Here is a 26,062-nt window from a genome sequence, read left to right as displayed (position 1 = left end):
AAGCTTCTTACATCTGCTAAGTCTGCTTACCGTAACTACAAAGCATACTTAGAAAACCTAAGAAAGGAGGAAGCTCAAAAAGAAGAAGTAAAGAAGAAAAGATGAAACAAAACAACAGAGAGAGAGGTGATGGAGAAAATGACAAAGAAAAAAAGGGGCATGATGAGATTTTGGTCACTTTTTCATGTACTTTTGGTCACTTTTCAACTATTTACAAGAGACCAGACCTCTACGAGCCCTGGGATTGAACTATACTATCAATAATTGGATTTAGGAAACACTATGAGAATAATTTGTAAATCGTATACTGTGATACTGTTTTCAGTGGCATTAGGAGTATTAATTTATGTAACAAGACTTGCTTCAAATGAAATATTTTCAGTACAGTATTTCTTTTGATAACGTATCTTACTTATAAACAATACTAATTTCTTCACGAGCCTGTGTAGCAATTATGTCTTTATCGAAATAAAATAGTAAAATGTAGCACAATTTTGCGGAAAGTTTCCTCATCTTCAGGGTACAATTAACTTCCATCTGATCCTAAAAATTCTAACATTTTTTGCCCATTCATTAGCTTTTGCTCTGAGCTCTGTCAATTGACGTTAGGCGCTGTGACTCGTATGCCCTGAGATTTGGGACGCTATAGTGGAGCCAGCAAGAGAAGGTCTCTGACAGCTCACAGTGACATTGATACTATTCACGTGTCAAGGCTTTTTTCGGTGCATCTATAGTGGCAATTTAATTAATGGTGTAAGACACAGTGACCGTGGTTGCTAACACTAGTACCAAAGTAGGAACTGTATTTTCCCTTCGCATGTGGTAAGAAACTTCAGAGATCATCTCTTGTTGTCCCTGCTATAACACCATCTCGTTCGCAAAATGCTTAATACTTTTTCAAAAACGCGATCCCGATAACGGTTAAAGTAGCTTTACATTGCATGATATTATACTAGCAAGATATAGAAATGTAATAATTTCAACTAATGAATACTGTGCTTAGTATGTCTGGAATGTAGGCAACCTGCGGTATTTTCCTGTATGTTGGGTTGCATGACATGTGAGGATGGGACGTTGTGAAGAAAAGAAATTGATTCTGAATTTCTTCTCCTTACTACCGTAGATTTTTGTTGTTCGATTTTGAGTTTAGCGTCCCTTTCAGCAGCAAAGGTGTATGAGACGTAGATCTACAGCTTAGTGTGGGATCCAAATCACATGAGTTTTCGCGCCGAGAATCGAATCCGAGTCTTCCATGCCAAAGGCGCGTATGCTAACAGCTTAGTCATGAGAAAGCTCCACTTCAGCGTATTTATGAATATCATAAATATTTTGTCATAATTTGTAGCTGCTTTACATTGTACGGTATTTAGTGGACTATACTTAATCTTGACGTAACAACAGTTATTTATACCGTCCGATTGATCTCTCCTTTTTTTTTTTTATCTTCCCACCGTACTTTCTCTGTCGTCCCTTAAAACACAATTTCTCGTCACTTTGCTAACCAGTTTCTTTTTCTAATATATTCGTTTTCTCGTCCCAGACACAACTGATTTTTTTTTTTATTTATTCTTTTCTACGTCCAAAGTTAGAAAACCTCTAAACATTTTTAATTACTGTTTTGGTGAATGTGTTACAGACATTTCCGACACTTACAGAATTAACGGAACTTTTTAAAATTGCTCCTTCAGATTAAAATCATACTTCGGTTATGTAATTGAGCCAAACTTTTTTTTTTTTTAAAAAAAAAAAAGAAAACACAATAAAGACTTACAAGCTGATCAAGTGTATTAAACAGCGAGAAGGCATATTTTTTCCAAGTTTAGTGATGGATTTTAATGATATTTTTTTGAAACTGAAATTACTTGTTACTTCGTTATAACAGTACACCCTCCCATAAAATGTATGGTATTCTATTGTTAAGCTCTTTCATTAGACTCTTTCATTATACTCAAGATGTCCAACTGATATTTGACTTTAGTTTTTGTTGGATTCAATTAATAAGCAGAAATATACGAAATTAGAAAGGATATGTCGGATTCATCTGTTAATTAGGATTCGAGAAAATACAAAAACAGCCATCTCCACTGAAAAAAAAAAATGTGATTTAAAAAAAATCAATAATAATAGTGATTCCATTAATGCACCCTAAGGTGCGAATTAAGTACTTACTCAAGGGCGTTTATATGATTGATTCCAAGGTAAGGGAAGGACTGGCAGGCGCTCTAATTACAGTACTGTCATTTTAAATTTTACACTGGCAGAAATTGCTTTATAGGCTTTTATTCAAGTATACATAAATAAAACTTGAACATGAATTTTATCATAAATAAAAGTAGAAATAACTACAATAAATGCAATGTAGGTGTACTTTCGGTCTTCCATATTTTTAAAAATGATTTTGAGATTTTTTTTTTTTTAACAGAAACCGAAGATTTCTCTTTGCCCTCAAATTCTTTATTGCTGTACAGACAGCAGGAAAGAAGGGAAATATTTATTTTGAGTTGTTTCAACTTTTTCTACATGTAAAATTGTTTGGAGTGCCAAGAGGGAGTGATCTTATAACCCCCTCCCTTTGTTCTTCTTTATAAAGAATGTATATAATAATAGTTACAGCTGTGTTCGATGAAATAAAGACCGTCTTTGGGAAATAAAATAGGTGAATTTGTATTTTTTTAAAAATATTTCTTTCAGAACTCTGTTGTTTAGGCTAATCCCATGGAATCATATTTGCTTTAGAAGACATGTGGGTAACCACTTTTTTGAACATGGCAGTTCAAAGATTCTTAAATTATTGCTTGAAGATGAGTAATTTCAGTTACAACATCTGATGTACAACAGTACTAAGGGTTTTTTTTTCTTTTTATATGTCGGGCAGGGATGAGAAACAGACAGTCATAATTCTTTGGAAAGTAAAAAATGTTGGTGCTTTTGTGCGTCTTTTTCTTTGTGTGTGTGTGGTATGATTCTGATTTTTATTTACGATGTCTGTGCGTAAAGGGAACACTTCCTGGAACAGATTAGGGAGGAAAAATAAAATAAAAAGATGTTAGCTATGATTAGTTGCATGCCTAAGCTGGAAATAGTCGTTTGCTAATTTGTCTTTGGTGGTTGCCGCTTTTCCCATGCCTTGGCATGTTGTTTTCCAGGATTTGCTATGATTCACTGCCAAGCTGAGCCGGAATAGGCTGATTCTGAGGAGCGACCACCATGTTTAGGGATTGGTCATTCCATAGTGCTTGAGTCAGCGCAAAGGTCGGTCGGTGGGAATCTTGAGGAATATTGCTTTAAGGAGAATAATTGTTTGTTGAGACTTGTGACTAAAATAATTTGTCACGTGTTTGTATCCGTGTTTGTGTGTTTTGTAAATAGTTGTATAGCTGTACACTATTCCAGCTCATATACTGTATAACAAAGTACGTATTCTTAGATCATTGTACATTTTTAGATACAGTTCTATTTATCATGAATAGAACCAAACAAACCCAGGAGAACCCAAGAGAGATTCTCCACATATTATCTTTTTCAAATGAAGACAAAATGAAATATTTTATTTGATAGTCCACGGTTATTTCCTTTAGCGATTATGTCCTAAATAACACAGATGACTATTGAAAGTAATGGCAATGTGGGAGGAAACGGAAGAACCTAGAGAGAACCCACGAACATGATATTGTCTACCACAAACACATAATATTGGATTGAATCAGGGACCTCTTGCATCAGAAATGAACGCTTTACCTCTGAATCACCGTATTTCCTAAAGAATCGTTTTTTGGTCAATCCTTAGTTATTTACCAAAAGTAGAGAAAGTTTCATTATTGGGAATACGCTTCTGAAGAAGAAAATTAAGTGCTCTCAACAATGAAACAAAAAAAAAAAAAAAAAAGGTTTATTCCGATTATTTATTCATCATTGGACAAAGTTTGAATATTCAACGATCGGATTTGATTGAATTATTTTCTCTTCAAAATACACTTTCACTAGCTGAAATGCCCGTTCCTCGTACAGAAATAGATTTATGGAATGCATTTGAATCCCTTCCCTCTTAAGATAACCAAGAAGGGCGCGTTTTGACTTAAACGGCATCGGGAGCGTAACTGTATATCTAAGCGACCCCGAGAACAATGGATTGGACATTAATATCGGTCGTTTTCAATTTTTTTTTTTTTTACGTCATCCCAATTTCTGCCTCCATCTCTCATTCCATACCAATCGAGACTGAACTTTGACTTAAACCGGTATCCAAAGTGCCATTATTAATCTCACTGATCCCGAAAAGTGTAAATTCCACTTTCAATATCCATCGTTTTTGGTTGTATCGTTCATTCTTTTTCTTCCACACATCCCCAGATGCGATAAAGGTACCTCACCCCATTGGGTGCTAAAGTTAGACTTAAACACCATCGGGTGTGTTAATCAGTGACCCCCAAAATTATGAAGTCAACACTACTAATGTCGGTCATTTAACTCCCATTAGGACCTTCTTAAGGTAGGCCTTCATCCACTCTTGTACCAAAAATCATCAAAATCAATCCAGTGATGTAGGAGTTAGTCACCAAACATTTTTAAATTTTATTTTCATATATATATATATATAATATTATATTATATAGTTAGTTTAACTGTAATCCAGAATCTCGTTAATAATACGTACTTATTGATTGCTAGTGAAAAGGCAGTAGCATTTTTCTAGAACATATATCAGCTTGTAATTCCCAATCCAATCTTATTTGGGCAATAGCTTGGGCCGAACCGTACACACGACACACTGCACGGCTAGTCGATTGACATCAGCTATTAGATTGTAGTTACGTAAAGAAACTAATTTATGTGTGTTGTTTGTTGACCCTTGTTACGTAGAAAATTTTTCAAAAAGTCAACTTGCTTTTAGCAGTATGGCAAATGTCGCATTAACAACACTAAATAGCATTGACATTCGATCGAGAGAAAAAATAAAAAATAAATAAAAATTGAAAAGTCCGTAAGCAATTGCGTCAAAACGTGTAAGGCGCTATGTTTCTCTGATTAGTTTTTGTTCCTTGTGACGTCATGACCTTGTGTGTGTGAGTGACTAATCCACTAGCTGGGATTGTTGATTACAAAGTCACAGTGAATTCCCCTTCGGCCGCCCCGACCTTGATGTTGCAAACAAGTTTTCATGAAGAGCCCACCATGCCATGCCATGTGGAAATCCCTTATCAACACGAGCAACCAGCATATTACCCCCCTTGTCGCTTCTTACGTACACATACGGGGCTTCTTCTTCGGCAGAATAAGTGACGTCACATTTTGGCCCAAGTCGTAGTTGAGTCTTTCCTTGTAGTACTGTGAAGCCGTATAGTTGAAGTTAGTAGCTAGTGGAGTAAACATGAAGATGAATAATAGGTGTTTGTGCCTTAGAATACGACCAAGGACTAACCCCAGTGGAGGTACGTGGTGTGCGAATGTTTACTTAAATGCAGTGGTAAACAAAATCATGTGTTCGAATCTTGATAGAAGTTGTGATTCTTCTGGAAGTGAAGTGTGTGATCTTTGTGACATGGGTCAGTTGATCTGACCTCTTGTGTTTATTGGTGATTGATAATGGATAAAAGGATAACCAAATCTTTTTTTTTTTTTCCTCTTGTGTGTATCAGGTTGTTACATATTTTTAGCTGGACCTTGGAGATCGTTTCTATCGTGCTTTGCAACCCACAGTTGTCTTTGATTTCTCTCATTGCCAGGATTTAGTCTCAGTCTTGTTCGGAAAATACTTCACCTTTCAGTTATCTGTACTTTCGTTATTCATACACAATATTTCCTTTGTGGCTAAATGATCCCTGGGTGCAGGAAACTCATGTTTTATTGGAGGGCGAACTATTTAGATGGTATGGGTCTCACGTCATATTGTAGATTCCACGTTTTATTTACCCTTGCTGCTGAAAGGGGGTACTAAACAATCAAAACTATTTCATAATAAGTAGCCCGAACTAAACACGAATCCTAAGATTACATATAATTTTAATGCAAACCTGTCTATTTTTTTTACTTTAAACATGAGAGTATCGTCCCAGTTTTTAAGTAAGCTTCAAATATAGTATTGCCAGTTTTACCATAATTTTATAGTTCTCCTGCATAGGCCTAGTATCTCATTTCATAGTTTTGAAACATCAGTTCATTAAATTTTTATAAATTGTAGTCGCAATATATTTCAAATTTCGAGAGCTTTGAAATTGTAAACTTGATGTAAAATATAAGTTGGCTCGTACGAAAGGGTACTTCGAATGTATAATAGGGTTTGCAAATCATTATTTCGAGGCGAGCACTCTCATGGCTAAGCGGTTACCATACGCGCCTTTGGGGTGTGGGACTCGGGTTCGGTTCTCGGCGGAAGCTCATGTGGTTCGTTAAGCTGTAATAGGTCCACGTCTCATATATAGCCTCGCTGTTGAAAGGGACGCTAAACTCGAAAATCAAATCAGCTGTTTCAAACAATTTGCTCCGAGGTCGTTGACTTCGTACGAGAATTTTAATAGCAGTGGAAAATACGTAATCAAATGCGTACTTGATATATAGATACATGATACTTGGCTGAATCCTTATACTACCTACTGGAGATCTCTTTAATTAGGTCCATCAAATTATTATTGGGGAAATAAAAGAAACGAGGTTTAGTCAGCGATGGCAGAAGTTAAGATGAACTTTTTTGAGCATTGAACCAGGAGCCTCCCTAGATGATGGACTACCGAAATCTTCAGCAGCATATGTGACAGTGATGTTTCGTTTGCAAAATTTAATGTTATTTATTATATCAAACATTTCAGATGATGTAATTATTCTTTCGAAAATTAAAAGCTGCTTGAAGTAATTGATTTATTAGGGGATTAATCTCTCCCCTTCTGAGAACGGATTCTTTTGAATATATATACATATGTATGCGATGACAGCTGAGCCAACATTAAAGCCATTTAAGTGCTCAGTGTAAGCATATTATAGCATGTACATAAAAAGACAGAATTGAAAATAAATTAGTATGAAGAAACGGGGAGGCTGAGTGAGGACGTTATAAACTTGTCTATAACCAAGTCTTGTTCTAATGTAGAAATCAGTGACTCATTTGAACTCAGGCTGCTATGAGTCATGAGATTAATAAAAAAAGAATAGAAACAGACCAGGCAAGATCATTTATTTATGAATCACAGCGCACCGTAAAAAGAAAGAACATATTGTGTCACGCTTGGTTGCAAGCGCTTGTTGTTCCGATTTCACTAACGCCATTCTATTCAAGACTACCATTGCCAGTTGTGAATTACCTACTATTGGGTAAAAAAGCTACTACTACAACTGTGTATTATTCTTTTACTCTCTCTCTCTCTCTCCTTTGGTCATAGTGTAAAGTTGGCAAATTGGCATCAACGCTCTGGCTAAACAAAAACCTTCCTCCTCGCCCGAAAAAGTAGCTTTATTGTTTTTATATGTTTAATCTGTGTTTCTACATTGCTTTCTTGTAGAACTGGCTTTAATTAACATAGATACTTGCTTAATTTAATTTAAACGAGGCTACGGATATCAAATTACGTACGTAATGTGAGTTAACTGCACAAATCAGTTCTAAAATGCGGCAGGAAATGATACTCGCAATATGTGGTGTGCATTTTAGACCCATAACCAACAGTAAACCATTTAATTTAGAAGGGGAGCATAAACAGTTCATGAGGTGTTACGCCTTACCTTTTTGGCAGTTTCTTGACAATTTACGGATGCAGGAAGAATTAGAAGAGAATGTACTAGTATAAACCCCTCCTCACTTTTGAGCTGGTGCATTCGTTTTAGATATTGCTGGCTGGATGTGTAACTTCTTAGTCGCATCTTACAGACGCCTGATCAGAGCCACTGATAATATCTAATCACGAAATTGTTTCTCCTATAACTGAAGTATTTTCAAATTTCGGCTGCGTAGCCTATAACGGTAGCTTTGTTGTGTTTTCTCCAATTCTTTTGAAAATCTAACACCCTTTTCCTTCAGCTTACAATATAGAATTCCAGTCGATATTTTCAATGTATCGAGATAAATTTAATCAATCGATACATCTCCGTCGAACTAAAAAAATAAGCAAAATGTAAAAGCAGTTGAAAGTGATGTTTATTATGCCTTATGAGTAACATTTTTTAAAACTTGAGGGATAATGGATCTATGAATGACATTCAATCATGTCATGACATTTAACCCAACAGAAAACCTTAATTTGGGGAATTTCCTCATTGCAGGGGCTCGAAGTGGCATAAAATCGAAAAAAACGATTTTGAGTATTGGCTGTCCCCATCCTTATTTAACTTGCTCAATCAATCATAATAATGCCATAACGGAATTCCTTCTATTGACGGAGATGCAAACTTTCTAAAACTGGTGTATCTTGAAATGAATAGCTCATGGTACAACGTTAATCGAAACATTTTAAATCGCTCTCATGTGAAATCTTAAAAATCAAGATACGCTATTTAGCACCTTCAGCGACGATTTGTGTGCTATCAATGTTAGGAGAAAGGTTTTCTCGTGAACTCTTTCTTCGTAACGACTACAGCTTTCACTTTCTTCTATAACATTCTACAAAATTGCCAACCACTGTTAAAGAATACAGAATTTCAAAGTTTAATTGGGTTAGCCTTGGAATTTGCAGGTCTTTATCAATTTATGAAATAGTGCGAACGGTCCCGGGTTCGATTCCCGGTGGGGGATACTCGGTCGAAAATAGTACTATTTTTTTTCAGGCCAGCCATCTTTTGAATGAGGCCTGACATCAGACAAATGCCGGGATGGTACTTAACATATAGGTCCCGGGCCGCTTCTTTCCTTCCCTTTCATCGGATAGTGTAATCGCCGAGAAACGTCATCCCTCGTACGTAACGGGATAACATTTCCATAGATGCCGAAAGCCCAGAAATCTAATTCGTAAAACCTAATCCAATTTATGAAATGTAAATAAATCGTGAACAAGTAAATGTAAAGATATTACAGTACTTAATTCTTAAGGCAGGATAGTTAGTGACTAAGAAAGTACATAGATAAAACAAAACGAAAAAAAAAACTAATAAGGTTTTCTTAAAATAAATAGATAAATAAAGACGAAAGGCCATCAGTTTGAATGCAAAAATTTTCTTTTGATGCGTAATACGAGTATCATCTTACATGAGGCATTGTCATACATAAAATAAAAATCAAATGAGTAAGTAACTGATTACTAATAACGATTACTAATAACGACTTATCGCAAATGAAAATTCTCGCCGAATATGTTGTACTAACTCACGCTGATAATATGCTATTGTAGTGGGGAGGGAAGGATATTACCGAGTGGAAGGGTGTGGCGGTTGACTAACACTGTAAGCAAAATGAGCTCATTCGAAGTGAATTCATGGTAGGATGACGCTATGAAGTTGTTGAGAATGATAATGAAGAAGGAGACATGATCTTTTTTAATATATATTTACATTTGAACGGAATTTTTGGGGTCTTTGTCATACTTCATTGTAGTGATGATGTATATTGGAGGTTATTTTAAACGTTGAAATTTAATGAAAAAGTTATGATGGTGTGACTCATATTTTTTTGAATGCCAAAAAGTAAGTTAGAAAGGGGGGGGGGGGGCTTACGCAGCGGTATCGTAATCTCATCGTACTTTGAAACTTCTTCGATTTATTTCTCATTATCGACTTCTACTGGCGGCTCGTGAGTGAAGTCTCATCGGTAAAAATTGTAATTTTACTCCAGATGCTAAAGGAAGAGAACGTACCTAACGTCCTAAAGCTTGTAGGGATAAAATTTAAATTTTTACCCATGAAACTTCCCTCACGGCCCGCCACTGGTACATCTCCTTATTGCATCTTCCTTCATTGCTTCCGGATTTAGGAATTAGATTTCTGGGCTTTCGGCATCTATGGTCATGTTGGCTCGTCACGTATTAGGGATTGACGTCCCTCGGCGATCACACTATCCGAGGAAAGGGAAGGAAGGAAACAGCCTAGGACCTAAATGTTCGGTACCATCCCGGCATTTGACCGGAGTGATTGAGAAAAACTTAGGAAAAACCTCACTCAGGATGGCTGGTCTAAAAAAGCTTTTACGTTTTTTCAACCGAGTGTATCCACCGGAAGTCGAACCCGGGATTTATTGCTATCCGTACAAAATAAGAACGTACAGTCAATCCAGACCTAAACAAATTTGAAATATGTCTGTGTTTGATGTCACTGATATTGATCAAGATGTTCAGAAATTGAGAGAAAATACAAAAGAAATCGATCGTAACGGGAATATCTCAGCATAATACAATATAATTTCATTATCCGTGGAGTTTTGTTTGCTTCACTGAACATCGTACCTGCTAGAATTTCTGTATGCTTAGATGGATTCCTCTTTCAGGGCCTAGTAGCGTTTAATTTCGTTTCAATTTTCTTCCATATCTTTATATTAGAATAAGATCTTAAGAAGTTTTTCCCTTTTGGTTACTAGCCCAGGTTAGATATATCTATATATATGCATAGGATAAGCTTTTGTGTGTGTGTGTGTGTGTGTGATGTGTGTGAGAAACTGCGTGACTTACCTGATGTTCTCGTTTTCCAGGTGGTCACAAAGAATTCCTTCGTCGACATAAGGACTTTTGTGAAGACGCCCTTCTTCCCCCAGTGAGTCGCTCCTTAACAGTGCCACGATCGGGCTCCGAACTGGACGCTTCTTTAGAATCAGACATCGATGGCCATCCGGCTACCAGGGTATTGCCTTTCCTGTATCTCGGCAACCAGCACGACGCAGCGGATTTCGAGAGACTGAGAGCGCTAGGCATCACACGGGTACTTAACGTTACGTCACATCTTCCAGGGTACCACGAAAGTAAAGGAATCACGTACAAACAACTTCCAGCGTCAGACAGTGGGCACCAGAACCTAAAACAGTACTTCGAAGAGGCATTCGACTTCATAGGTAAGCAGAGCTTTGTGTTCTTTTGTTCTATTAGGCAAATTAACGTTGTATATTGAGTAAAACTTTAAAGGAAATTAACATTTAATCATTCGAGTAAATGTTGTTTTGTAGCTTGTGTCCTCTGTAGCTTCACATTTCTTAATTTTTGATCTATCGTCACAGTAGTTGTGGGATTTACTCGGGGTTCTCCTGTTTCCTCCCACCATATGTCGATTTTTGTTTCTATAGCTTTCCGTATATGTTAGGAAAATTTTATTGACTACCCATAAAAAGAGACTACAAAGAATTGCAAATTTGGAATGCATCGCATTCTATTCAGGTCGCGGTGGCCAATTTTCATCTTGACACACCATCCGTTTCATTATCTTCCATTATTTCTCATCATTAATAATAATGATAATGGAAGAAGAGAATTTTGACGTTGTAGATTTTTGGAACTAAATTAGGACGAAACGATCAACTGAATTATAATGAATACAAAGTCGCTTAATAATAATAATAATAATAATAATAATAATAATAATAATAATAATAATAATAATAAGAACCAGTGGCGTATTTACGATTTTGTTTCGGGGGGGCTTTGCCTAAAAATGTGAAAATTCTGCAAGATATTTCATATACTTTAGTAAGTAAGATTTCGGGGGGCTTAAGCCCGGAACCCCCCTAAATACGCCACTGATCAAAACTATTCTGCCATTATTAGTAGGTCACTTACTGCAGCTGAGAAGTTGTCATGCTCCATAGTCTTCAGCTAACCTCTTCGTCTTCATAACGAATTATCTGTTTTGATACTGTCCATCAATTGTAGCCCCCCTCATCCTCTTCCTCTCTTTCCCACCACCGTACCCTCTAAAACGTCCCTCATGATTAGCCAATGTCCCAACCAGTTTCTTTTCCTCTTTCAGATAATATACAAAACTGTTCTTTTCTTCTTAATCACTTCTAACACCTCATATGTTTTCCGCTCGACCCAATTAATCCTCTCCATTCTTTTCCACACTCTTGTTTCAAAAGCTTCCAGTCGTGGCATCATGAAAAATGGACGACGAAAAAGAAAAAAAAATGACAAATGCCCCTTCCCTTGTGAAATTCTTCCTATTAACTGTTGTGTTTAGTAGTACCAATATTCCATGCATTTATTATTTAGAAATGATGTCAGTATTGTAAAAGGATTGTTTGTTGACTGCCAAGCAGTAAAACAACAGAAATAGTGGCTTCAGGTGGGAGAGTTTTAAGAAAGTAATTGAAATTTGTTTGCGAGGGACTTGAAAAGTTTAATTAATGGAAGTATTGTATAAATGTTTTGAGTAATATGAAAACTGATGGAAAGATTGGAGATAAATTGTTGGGTTAGAGTATGAAAGTAGGGAAAATATTGCAAAGAGATTTTGAGCAGTGTTCTTAAAATGGTGGAAATATTTCAAATGAGTTGTTGAGTAGTGGAAAAGTAATGAAGGTATTGTAGAAAAAATTGCTGGGTACATTGGAAATAATAATACGGATTTTTTTATTACCAGGAAAGGGGAGTAGAAAATTTGGGGAAATAATGAAAATATTGCAGGTTTTTTTCAAAAGATAGGAAAAATTAATCTATAGTCAAGGATTAGATGTGCTTTGTACTAACATTATCAGTGTTAGGCATAAGAACACACATTATATCTATTATGCATTTCTGTTATCTTGTAATCTTACTTTGATACTTTTGTTTTCTCTGAAGAAAAGCCTTGGTTACTTTATCTTGCTTGTTTTTATACTGAATTATGCTGTGTATCTGTTTATCAATAAGTTAATTGTCAAAGTTATCTTTGTACTCAAGAGAAATCGTTATAAATAGTAGTGTAAATGTGATAAAATTAGGAAAATTTTTATTCGTTTTATTTTCTTGATGGAATTATTGCTAAGAAATTAAAGGATCATAGTTTACTGGTATCACTAGATTCTACGCAGTGATTTTCCAGTACATATTATTGCGCTGTTAGATGCATTTTTTCAAGGCGATGAATAACATGTTTCATATATCGACATAGTAGGTGAATAGGAGTGCCCAAGTGCTTTTGTGTATGGTTACTGTTATCTAAAGTGTTTGAATCATCATTATGGCCTAGTTAAACAGTGACTATGTCTAGTTAAAGCTCATTACGTGTATTGACCTTACAGAAAATCGTAAATACGTATCCTTTATGTTGTCTTTTAGGCTATAAACTTTCGGACTCACTTTAATTCCGTCCTCGTATCGATTGTTTAGTAGGTTCTTTGAACAGTTTATAGCCTTAAAACATAATTTGAGTGTAACTCACTTTTAGCGATATATATTCATGCATGGAAGATACGCTGGCTATATTCATTCGACTACCAGAAAGCCCCCAAATGCATATAATTTCAGCATAGTGAAAGGTCCAGTGGCATAGAGCTCGGGTGGGGAAGGGCGAAACACACACTAGATACTCTAAATTTAGGATTTTAGATTTCAGGGCTTTCGGTATCTACGGCCTTTTTAGCCCGTTGCGTTTGAGGGATGACGTACCTCGGCGAGCACACTATCCGGGGAAAGGGAAGGAAGAAAGTATTGGCTTGAAACCTATATATTAGGTACCACCCCGGCATTTGCCTGATGTGAATGAGAGAAACCTCATTCAGGATGGCTGGGCTGAAAAAAAACCTTCTACACTTTTTCGACCGAGCGCTTCCACCGGGAATCGAACCCGGGACATCACCATAGCCATCAGTATCGGGTTCAGTTTACCTTTTTCTTCGCAAATGAGTGGATATATAACTTCCCTTTTCCCTAGGAACAAATAAATGCCCAGCTAGTAAGTAGGCCTTAAAATGTTATGTCAAAACTATTGCAGTCACAAGGTTGACAGATATATATGGCGTATGCCAACTTCGTTATCAATATTATAACTTCGTTAGCAGTATTATACCTCTGTTGTCAGTATAATAACGTTGACAGATACAACATGACGTATGAGAACGACGTTGGCATACGCCATGTATCTGTCAACTTGTGATTCTAAATACTTTTGACAGAACATTTAGTAATTTTCCAGCAGGGGTATTTAATTTGTTTCTAGGGAAAATGTAAATTCATGTCAGCATTTCTTAGTATTCCTCGTTTAAAACAACAATTACCGACGTCATCTCATTGAGATTTTTCCTGTTTTTTTGCCGTATTCCAGTCTTTTCTCCTTAAGTAGTATAACAATTGACATGGCGTGCAGGTTGACAATTTATTTCTGTGAAACTTCGGTTGCAATGATAACAGACTAACATTCAACATAAATAGCACATTCTTCATGTGTAACGGATTCTCTGAAGCTATTACATTCTTCATAAGAATTTTGAAAAATAATTAAAGTACTTAACAATACGATCCTATTATAGACGTCGTAGTAGATGGTACCTTTTTTTGTATTTTTTACTCTTTTTTTCCGTAATTTTAGGGCTTTTTTAGTTTTCGCTTAGGGGTAAATAACATCGGGGTTCACGGGCACCTGTCCTGTCTATGCAACTTCAAGGTGATCCTGTTTGTGAAGGCCGTTTGAGTGGCATTGTTCGCCCTTCCCTCCAGGTGCACCTCGGAAATGTTTAATCTTTCTCGTTTTCTTTTTTCTACTACTACAGTCGGTAGTGTTTGTTCAAAGGAAGAAGCGTCTATCTTCAGGTTGTTACACTTGAGATTTAAATATCACACATCTCTATATATGGGCAATCTTATGAAAGGCTGGAAACATCTGTGCTTTCTTCTTCTTTTTGGGTTGTACAGTCCATTCTGTGCCCGTGGATTGTTTGAAGTCTTGTTAGTAATTAAAAAAATAAAAAAAAAACTTACTATCATACTTTCACTTCCGGTTTTCTGGCGATTAATAAAACGGAAAGGGAAGTGACATTAGACTATGGTGTTTGTTACCCACTCTTTCTCACCAGAAGACAAAACACAATCTGGATGCGATCCTTAGTTTAGTTAGTTCACTTCCTGTTTAACTAGTTTCATTCTTCAGCACACTGGGATCAGAACACTTCTTTGTCCGCTGCAGCCCTCTCAATCACAGATCACCGCGAGAAGGTTCGGCGGCTTCCGGTTTTCTGTGGATACACACAAGATGCATCACTTCCGGTTTTATGCAAACACGTGTGTTACCAGATGTCAGTTAATAGTAAAGTAAACCGAAATCAAAAGAAAAGCTGGCAGTTGAATTCATTCATAGAACTTCTGTTGAGAACGGAAGGAGAGGTGTGGTCATAGAGGTTTTTAAGCTGAACTCCCTAGCATGAGGCTCCAGATTTGGAGTTTCAGAGGGTCTCTGGCAATGGGGCAGACGCTGACTCAGGACAGCACTCGCCTTTGGTGAGGAATTTCTGGCTAGGTTCCAGACCACGTGAGTTTATGGTGAGTAGCATCATGTCCTTGGGTTTTTTTGGGTTTTCCCGTTTCCTCTCACGTTTTCATTCCATCAATATTACATAATTATTCGCTTTCATTCTCCTTATTTACCCTACAGGGTATATACGTGGGACGTAGAAATATACACTAATGTGGCGATTCACCTTTGGAATCTAGGCGACCAATCTCTCATTTTGTCTGGGAAAGAAACAGAAAACAATCAGAAATTCAAACACATGTTTCAAATCCGGGCCCTACAGTAAATTTGTTGACATGTACCTCTGTATTCAAACTGAGACATGCCACTGCTCCGACTTCAAAGAGACTTTCGACGTAATTGTGAAAATATGTATTCATATTAAATAAAACAAAGTTAGTGCTTGATAATTTCAGTATCTAATGTGCAGGGATATAGTCACCCTATTTTGATACTGGTTTCTGACTTAATTTCCGGTAATTCTTTTCTCCCTTTCGTATCGTAAAGTGATGGTGGTTAAGCGAACTTCGTTGTCACTTTGTGTGTGTGTATGTGTAGGAGGGACCGTGGTAAATGGAAGAATTTGGTTGGAGGCAGCAAATGCGTATTTCCGGAACGGTAATGTGAGAAAATAGATATAAACTCTCATTCAGTTAAAGAACACGACAAAAAATGTAGTAAAACAAAAAAAATGGCATCGGGACTTCTGATGACGTCACATCTCTTCCCCCAATCGTTTTTTTTTTCTTGACCTGATGTCCAAAAAACGTCGACACACCCACCATGAGTATAGATAAAAGCGCATCCTCTATTAGTCTCAAACTGTTGGGGGTGCTTTGCTAGACTTGATTAAATGAAAGCCAATAATAGTCGTGTGAGGAGAGACAACAATTACACCCCAATTATCGAACTTGGTGGTGAGTCAGTCAACAACTAGGAGGGCAGAAGGGGAGAAAGGAAGGTGAATCACTTCCACCCTCACCAGAACAGCAGCTGATGTCAGGGAAGCCCTGCAAATGCGCTCATCCTGTTCCCGTTACTGCGCTGCTACTGTTTTTTTTCTTTCTTTCTTATTTCTTTACCACAGTGGTTAACATGTCCTCGAACTTGTCTGTTGGTAATGAAACTGTAATTTATTGCTATGGTAATTAAATGTAAAAATAGTTGTTCTAAAGGGATTAAGGGATCTGGACAGAGATAGGTGCGGGTAGTGGGCACTTGTCGTAGCTCAGGCAAAAAAGAATATAATTGTGCTGTTAAAAGATAGCACCACACTGATTGAATAGAAAGAGTTCCTTTCATAAGTAAATTTAGCGCAAAGACAGGGAGAGTTTCTTGCTACATTAAATTCATCAAATGTTTAGTACAATTGACTTTAAAAAAATTAAATATTTCAGTTTAACATACCATGATCATGCCGTTTAGGCTGAGAGAGACTATGATTAAGCAAGTGAATGATGATGGAAGAATTGGTGGAATGAGAAAGTGGAGGAAACGGGAGTACCCTTGGAAAGCCCACGGAGACGATGTTGTCCATTACAAACTTACTTGGACAGGGGTCGAATCAGGAACTCTGCGCACCAGAGGTAAGCGCCACTGAGTCACCATGCCCCCACTACAATTGACTTGAACAAGATAGTTTTTCTTATAGTTTTTCATATTTAAAAAAAAGAACTATAATACGCTCCCCCCCTTTTTACTTTTTGGTACATCTAGGAGGCAATACAATCAACGCTTTCGCTTACACCATTCAAGTTCCTTCATATACCACCAGAGTCTGGTTGCAACCTCATTGTGGACGAAACTGTTTTGAGGTTCTATTCATTTGTTGAAGTAGTTTGTAGAGTAAAGACAATAAACATTCTAGTTTTAAAGATGTTAACCCAAGATTTCGACACAAGGCTAGGAAAACTAAGAGAAAATCCTCAGTCGGGGATGGCCAACGTAAGATTCGAAGTCGAGACCTCTCCGACTGCATGGAAAGAACTTCTGTTCGCTTAGTTTTTTTTTTTTTTTTTTAATTTCTATTAGCAGAAAGTTTGTTCTTACCTAAAATGCATTTTCTCTACATTCTTTGTATCTGTGCAGGATTGTATTGTGATGAAATCCGTAGTTCATCGTAATGCAGCCTTAAAATAAATAAATAAATAAAATAAACAGTTTTTGATTATAATAACCTACTATATATTACTTTGAAAAGGCGCATAAGTAATTCACATTTCAGGTCGAATCTAATGAGAAATAAGTAAGCATCATGGATTGATTTTAATATTTACATTAAAAAAATATAAAGCACAATACCGTATATCAATATGGGCAATTACTTTTTTTTTTTCTTTTTACAAGAACAGGTTGGAAACACTTAAAAATACGTTTAAATAAATTATAATACCATTTGTGAAAACCTGGCTGCCTCCGACAAAGTTGCAGCATGATTCTGAAATAGAAACAAAACCTTTTTATTTGTGGTATATATATAATTGTATGCAGGTCGATTTTCCCCAAAAGCAGCATCGGAATTTTCGTGCTGTGACGTTCTTGTGCGATGACTCATGCTGCGGTGAGGCTTTAAAAAGTCTTGCAAGTGGTCCATGCCAAGCAACTTTCGCCTGAACTGATCTCCCCTTGCAGTGGGGAGAAGGGTGAAGTTTCCATCACAGCATCTGTCTTTCCTTGTGCCAGCCGATCGAAGCGCCTCTCCGTGTCGAAATAGTACGATAACATCACGGATAGGTTAGACCCAAAACACTGGTTGCCAGATTGATGCAAATTGTTCGGAGACCATTTTTCCATTTTTGTGTTGTGTTTTAAAGAAGGCTGCACTGCACACGCTATGGGAATATTAATCATCCACAAATGATTTACACCAAAGAAACGGAGAAACATGGACACTGGAATTTTTCGCCACACCGGAGATCCTGATGTAATTTCCCATATCTGTTCCCATTTTCTCTAATTAGGATATCTTCCATAGTATTATAGAACAGAGCTCTAGTATCGTAGAAATATATATATATATATATATATATATATATATATATATATATATATATATATATATATATATATATTCATAAAGTCAATTAGTTATATTTTTAATATCAAAAAAATCATTAACTGATACATATGACAGGTGTTAAAAATAATGAAGTGTACTCCGTAATATAACAAGAGAACATGTGGGAGTGAAGTGCTTTTTTTAAAGGCAGTCATCCATAATTTACATATTGAAAGATAATAGCCCACCATTGCGTGATAATACTGAGAAAGAGAAAAAAATAGTAATATTTTGCACGAAATTAGAATCCGACACCTGCTGATTACGAATCGAGAAATGCTAGTGGTTACTTGTCACGTATTCTGGCAAAAAAAAAAAAAAAAAAAAAAAAAAAGGTAACATGAACAATGGACAAATGTTCAATTTGTATACGAAATTTTCCTTTTTAATTTACCTAGTCTCAAAGAAATATTCTGTTATTTATTTGCTATTTTCGGAGCTTAACACGTTCGCTCTCATATCCGACCTTCTCTGATTTCAGTATGAAGTAGATCATCATCTAACGATATGCACGAAATTTCACAGGAAAAATATTAAAAAAAAAAAAAAAAGTGTTCTTTCTTTTTTTATTAAATATTACTCAGTCCTATTGTTTAAGATGTAAACAAACATTGTTCTACACCGAAAATGTCGCTCCTGAACAAATTCTGATGAGTGAATTTCTTTTAGGAAGCCACTTTTTTCTTAAAAAGAATTTCCTTTGAAGCGTTGTAAAATTATTACTCATCACGCCATGCCGTTTTCCCATATTTATATGATTACTCATTTTGAAGAAACGTTGTTCACTCGATTAAAACAAGAAACACGTAATTCATTATATTGAAGGTTATTTTTTTCTAATTAATGCGGAAGCCATGCTGGTAACACAACACACACACACACACACACACACATATAAATGAATAAAAAAAAGTGCGTAAGAGTGATTATACATTATAGAATTCAGTGATTTGTGTATCATGCTAATAGAATACGGTATTGTACTGTTGTAAGTACCGTATTTAGAATATACAAACACTTTGAGAATATGTGTAATTACAAGTGTATGACTTCCTCATGTGGAGATATTTTCTGACAGGACCTAAATTATTTAATTTCCATTGTATGACGTACATATGACTTCGTTAAGTAGAGAAATACTTATTATACATCTTGGCCACTAAATAGTGGAAAACTTAGTTTCTCTCTTTTTTTTCTTCTTTTTTTTTTAAATTTCATACTTAAATATTGAGGAGCCAGGCCATTAGAGTCTTTTTTTTTTTTTTTTTCGGGTTGCTCCTCTTCTTTCAACATTTTCATGCATCCCATCAAACTGTTTCATAATTACGACATTCATTTATCATCTGTCTCCTGTACTTAAATATCATAACTATTGGGACGTTAAGTTTTTTTTTTTTTTTTTTTTTTTTTTTTTTGTTATGCCTATACAGGTCTATACCGTTTTCAATTCAGGATTTTCGCCGAATTTTATCCTGGTGGAAGGACGCATTTACGTAGATAGTTTTTACACATGTGATTTTCTTTCTTCAAAACCCATCCATATAATATGATTGACAAGAGTTACTGATAGCTTTACTAAGTACATTCTACTGTTCTGTAAATGAACTTTTCATAAATTGGAACAGATTAATAATTATTTTGTTACGATAAAGTTTTTGATTATTAACGTACCTGTTGTTTACTGTGAACTGTTGTGCCATTAAAAAAAAAAAAATCATAGACCAAAGACCTGTATTGAAAATTGTTTATGACCCATGTTAAATCGAAATTCATACTAACACTATCCGCGTCAAACTTCGTTAAATTCTGTAATAATGTGGTCTGTGTCCTGGCAACGCTGTTGTATCCGAGAGATCCCGATGCATCCCGATCTTTCTCCACCTGAGTACAACATGGTAGGCGGTGGAGAGTGCGGTATTTGCATGACCGGGCGAACTAAATGTGGATTTCCACTCTCCCCCATCCCATCCCATCCGCCATCACCGGGAATATTACAGCTGACGTCAGTGGAGATTATAAACGTCATTTCGTATGACCTTTTTGGTTCTGCGTTTGTTTCGTAACTTTGGAACTAAATCGTTCAAATCTTCCTCTTCTCGCATGCGGGGCAAATTCACTGAGAAATTAATGATGGTTGCGCTTTATTTTGTGATAACGATGAATTAACCAGTCAGCCATATACATTTTTTTTTCTTTTTATGCCAATATAGTTCTTTCACCTTGGATTATGTTATTTCTCATGATACTCATAAAATACATCCTGTATCCTTTTAAAATCACGAATGTTCTAAGCGAGGTTACAAATATTTAAAAAGACCTTTCCAGTTAATAAATAAGAGTGATAAACACAGTATTTTAATACATATTTTATTGTGAACTGTTGCTGTTAACAGCGTACTTGCCATATCAATATTTCCCCACACCACGGACAAACGTTGATAATTAAAAATAAGCATTAAATCCAGTTCCTACATAGTCGTAGTATATGTCAATGGAGTTAATTATCAGCATTGCGCGTTGGTTTTATATATTCAGAGCGGTTCGACGACATTAATTTTGATTGGATGAAGTATATAAAAATCTTTCAGTTTAACGTCCCCACGATTATGCCCTTTAGGTTAAGGGGGACAATGGTTAAAGCAAGTGAACAATGATGGAAGAATGGAATAAGAAAATAGGAGCAAACGGGAGTATCCCGGCAAAACCACTTACACGATGTTGTCCACCACAAACTAACTTAGCCGGGATCGAACCAAGGATCGCACACACCAGAGATAAGCACTTTCAACACAGAACCACCGTGCCCCCTTGATGAAGTATATGAAAGAGAGAAGAAGTCATTGAGGGAATGTAATTTGTGTGTACATCGTCGGGATACAATTCATTTATCTTTCTCTTAAGTATCAACATTAATCCAGCTTCTGTTGTTACCAAAGAAGCTGGCCCACTTCCAACAAAGTTTGTTTTGCAGATGGTAGCACTACGCCACCCTTGAAACATAGTAGGTGGGTTACCTGGTATTTAAGAATAAATTCATAGTTATGCCGACAAGTTGATTAGACATAATTATTATGCTATTCATCATAATATAATAGCGTGTGCATACATCCTTTGAGTTGGTTTGCTTCTACAGCATTCAGGAGAAATTATGGCTCAGTGGTAAGATCGCTTACGTCTTGTCTTGTACCAAGAGGCCGCGGTTTTTATTGGAGCTCTGTTGTTGTCCCACATTCGCATTCCGCCAAATCTTGTAGAATTCTGTAGCTTACGGTGCATAATCGTAGGATGGCAAACTAAATTTGGTTCTCCACAATTTAACAGGCAGCAGCTTAATTTAAAACCTTAGGTTTGAAGCAGAGAGAGTAAGATCTATTATATATGAAAGGTTGTGTTATTCATTTCAGATGTATGAATATCGTTTCTCTTATTATTCGATAAGATATTAATTTAAAATTATACTAGAAAAGTGATTATAGAAATTAATGTTCGTAAATTTTGTTTTCTCATTGCAGACGAAGCTCGAAAAAATGGTTACAACGTGCTGGTGCATTGTCAAGCAGGTGTTTCCCGTTCACCAACTATAGCCATAGCGTACATCATGAAGCACACGTTAATGACTATGGTGGAGGCCTACAAGTTAGTCAAAAGTCGTCGGCCTATCATCTCGCCAAATTTGAATTTCATGGGTCAGCTTTTAGAGTTTGAACAAGGGTTACGTGCTTCGAAATTAGAACCGGACTGCAAACCTTGCCACCAGTGCAGATGGACTCACCAATCCAGCGATGAAGTGTCGTCAGGTTGTAGTGTGTGACACCTGTGGTGGAAAAACGTACTTCGGAACGTACCAGTATTGTTTTCACAAGTCAAACAAAGAAAGAGAGAGAATGAGAGAGAGCATGCATGGCTTTATAAAATGAAGAAGTTGTTGGCGTGCTTTGTTTTAAGGAAGTTTGTTAAAAAAAGAAGTGTGTGCATTGCGGTGAGATTAAAAGTTCTCGATATTGTCAGTATTTGCAGCGAATATCTGAACATCAGAAAGAAAGAAATATACAGCGAAGACATATCGAAGTAAACGGCAGGGTTTTAAAATTAACGTAATGATTATTATTACTATTACAGAAAAAGGCGTAATGTTTTAGAATGAAAAAAATGGAAAAGTATGAACTATTACTGTAATGAATAGAATGTTACGGGTTTTTTTAAAAAATCATGTTCAGAGTCAGATGGATTTGTTTCTGAAGACTGATTTGTAATATTAAGTAACGAGCAGTGATCATATGGTATAGATATATATAAAGCAAGTAATACACACACAGATAGTCCACACAAATACACTTAACATTCTCATTTTACACATATAATTAATCCACATAATGTATGTATGTATGTATTTACATACGAATATACAAGTAAATTACGTAAACGTGTGTATACAATAGCATGCTACCATGTTTTGTTTCTTTCGGCGGTATCTGTGAGAGGTAAAGAGAGAAAACCAAAGTTGATAAAGAAAGAAAAAAATAGGATGAAAGTTATTTTTAAGTTAAATAAACACGGACGTATGTTGTGAAGGCATATGTGAATATGTGAGAAAGGATAAGTGGAAGTCATGATGTCATATGTAAAGAACTTATTTAAATATTATTATTATTAATATTAGTTATTCAGAAATACAGAGAAATGAGTCAAAAACTTTTTTTTTTTTTCGTTTTAGAAGTTGTAATTGAAATATCTAGTCGTTAGTGTTAAAAAAAAATATAGGCTGTGTTTCCACCAGGCTCTGTAGTGTTTTTTTTCCCTTGGGATTTTTTTTTTGGAAAGGGGGGAAATCATGTGTGTGCATATGAAAAAGGTTAAAAAATAACCCTATCTTTGTATGTATGTGTATCACTTCTTATGAGTAACGATTATTTTCTTTCACAAGAGTGTGTGTTGCAATATGATTCAGTACATGTAAAATCCATGGTCAGTTAACGAAGTTTTGTTTTGATAACACGGTCCTCTTACTCATAATAGTGTAGGAACATTCTTGTCACAGGTCGCGAAATATTTAATATCTGTATTCGTTCAGTGTGGCGAACTTCTAACCATACTTAAAACATGTGCTACAAATGTATAAACAATGCAGAACTTACCTGTCAGCCATTACAGTAGTTTTTCTATTTACACTTTAAGGTCCTGTGAATCAGTTCCGGATGACAGTTTAGTATTCCTGATACCGTAATTGTAGGATATTGATTTTTTCTAATATCCTCTTCAGTACCAGTTTAGTAACCAAGTTCGATTCCTACCCTGATATGTCAAGGAAGCCATAATAAGAATCCTAACGTTAGTGTAGATCCTGTAGAGAAAGAAAGATACCTTTCCAGGATTCAGTTCGTTTCTGGATTTCACGTATGTACTGAGACACATTGCACCAAAAAGCACAGAAAAAATAATATTTATGCATAGAAGCTATTGTCATTCGAAAATTAAATTGACATACTGGAAAATCGCGATTTTTTTAAAAAAATAAAAAGTATTTGTTTAAAAAGTGTTTATATACAAATGTATAGCAGCATGTGTGGGGAAAATATGTATTTATGTATGGGGAAAAAACTCAACCCAAGTGTTTTTTATTAATTTTTTGAATCGTGTATATTTAAGCCCTCTATTCCTTGTTTTTACAAATAGAAAGCGTGCCAGTGATATTTTATTATTCTTGTTTCATTATAATTAAGTGTATATTTCCACACATGACTGCTAATTTATTTTTTAAAAAAAAATCAATTTGTGAATAATCATATTTGGCATAAGCAAAAGACAAAATAGTGTTCTTGCACGAAGCAATGATAGAACACGATTGGATTGGTACTAAGACATAGCTCTCCGAAGATATTTTTTTTTTGGTAATACCGGTATAATCTTCCTAGTGCTAAAATAAAAAAAAACATTCAACTAATTTTTTCTTCCAATTGTATGCAGTGTGTGCATCTAATCTATTTATTTGTATGTTTTTTTGGTCCTTGAAATAATAATATAAAATGTATTCCTGCAACAATGAAAACAATCTTTAAAAAGAAAAAAAGAAATTGTACGTATTCTGTTATTAAAAGAATTTGAATAGAAAATATTTTATTAAAAATGAAACCAGTGTTTTTTTCATTATTTTCCTTTCTCAAATAAGAAAAAAAAAGTTTTAAAATAAAGAAATTGACATTGATATGTACGTTAAGAGTACAAAATATTTACGTATCTGTTAAATTGACCACCTACTAAAGGGTCTTCACTACAGCGAAATTAAACTTCCGCTAATTTTAGAGTTTTTCTGTAATATCTTCAAAACAAATAAAAATATTCGGAATACAGAAACCGTGGTGAACTAGACAATACCATTTTGCATGTGATATCTTTACCACAATTCACCTATCTGCTTTTGGTATGCCGCTATTTAAAGAATCCAAAAAAAAAAAAAAAAAAAAATGATAAATCTATCTATAGTTGCAAATCGAAAGCAGATAGATGAGTTGTGATAACGGTATCACATGCAAAATCGTATTGTCTAGTTCACTACGTTTCTGCTTTTTGAATATTTTTATTTGTTTTGAAGATATTACAGAAAAAAACTAAAATTAGCGGTAGTTTAATTTTGCTGTAGTGAAGACACTTAATTTGGTGGTGTCATATCTGGAATTACGTGAGTAAAAATAACATCTGATCAAAATAAATAACTTGTGTTAGAGTTAGCAATATACTACTGCCATCACCAGTAACATTACACAGCAAAAGACAATCCGCCTTATGCAGAGTCGTTTCGACGTATGATTAGGGTCATACTAAACTACTGACTACTGCAGGAGACTTATGTTAGTCGAACTCTTTAGCTAGGCACTAATCGCGCTTCAAAACGACTCTGCATAAGGCTCCATGTGTTTGATGAGGAAAATGTTTATATATTAAAGAAACTATAACACAGGTTGCTTTGATCAATCTTTATTATACGTCATGTTACACGCAGTTCCAAAGGTATAATAGAACGAACAGTAGTCTGTGGAATTAATTTAATGATATCAAGAAAACTAAAGAACAATTAATTTCTTCACTAGCTACAGAAACATTATAAATTTGATAGCGTATAAGTCAAATTATACTTTTCAGTAATTTGTTAAGTCGCTTTGAAATTGAATGGCTGCGTAGTATAAAACGATGTAAACTTTCCGTTTTCGAAGAAAGAAAAAAAAAGTTTGCTTGCGTAACTACATGAATGACATACTGAAATATTTAAGTGTTGGAAATTGAATTATCAGGTTTCAAAACATCCAATATGCTCAACTTTGGCGTGGAAGACCCGGGTTCGATGCAAGGCGGGAGCTCATATGGTTCGGATTCCACGTTAATCAGTAGGTTTCGTCTGATATATAGCCTCGCTGCTAAAAGGGACGTTAAATTCAAACTCAACTCAATATGCTCAAGTCATTCAGTCATGAAGAGAAAATATCATAATCTCCCGAATATATGAGACTTACTCTAAAAGACTATCTAATCCGAGCTACACAACAGATCATTCAGTGTGAACGTTAATAGTAATTCAAAGCAACCTTCCTAAACATATCAAGCATTTTCATTTTGATAAGGAAATTGTACCGATTCTTTCTGCAACGATTTTATCTATCACATGATAATTTTATTCGTTCTACATTAATCGTG

The 26,062-nt window shown here is 35.6% G+C and overlaps 1 protein-coding gene across 2 annotated transcripts in view; it reads left to right on the top strand.

The window, feature by feature from the left end:
* Nucleotides 1-24,514, top strand: part of puc (dual specificity phosphatase puckered) — a 106,365-nt gene extending 81,851 nt beyond the window's left edge. For both annotated transcript variants that reach the window (XM_081765042.1, XM_081765043.1), the window contains exons 3-4: nt 10,598-10,954; nt 21,889-24,514. In XM_081765042.1, coding sequence (XP_081621168.1) covers nt 10,598-10,954; nt 21,889-22,187 — 656 coding nt within the window. In that variant the 3' untranslated portion in view covers nt 22,188-24,514. The remainder of the gene's footprint in view (nt 1-10,597; nt 10,955-21,888) is intronic.
* The last annotated feature ends 1,548 nt before the right edge of the window (nt 24,515-26,062 follow it).

This window comes from Thermobia domestica, chromosome 7 (assembly GCF_964235325.1).
Source record: "Thermobia domestica chromosome 7, izTheDome1.hap1.1, whole genome shotgun sequence".
Classification (NCBI taxonomy): domain Eukaryota; kingdom Metazoa; phylum Arthropoda; class Insecta; order Zygentoma; family Lepismatidae; genus Thermobia; species Thermobia domestica.
This window is presented reverse-complemented; position numbering and strand designations above follow the sequence as displayed.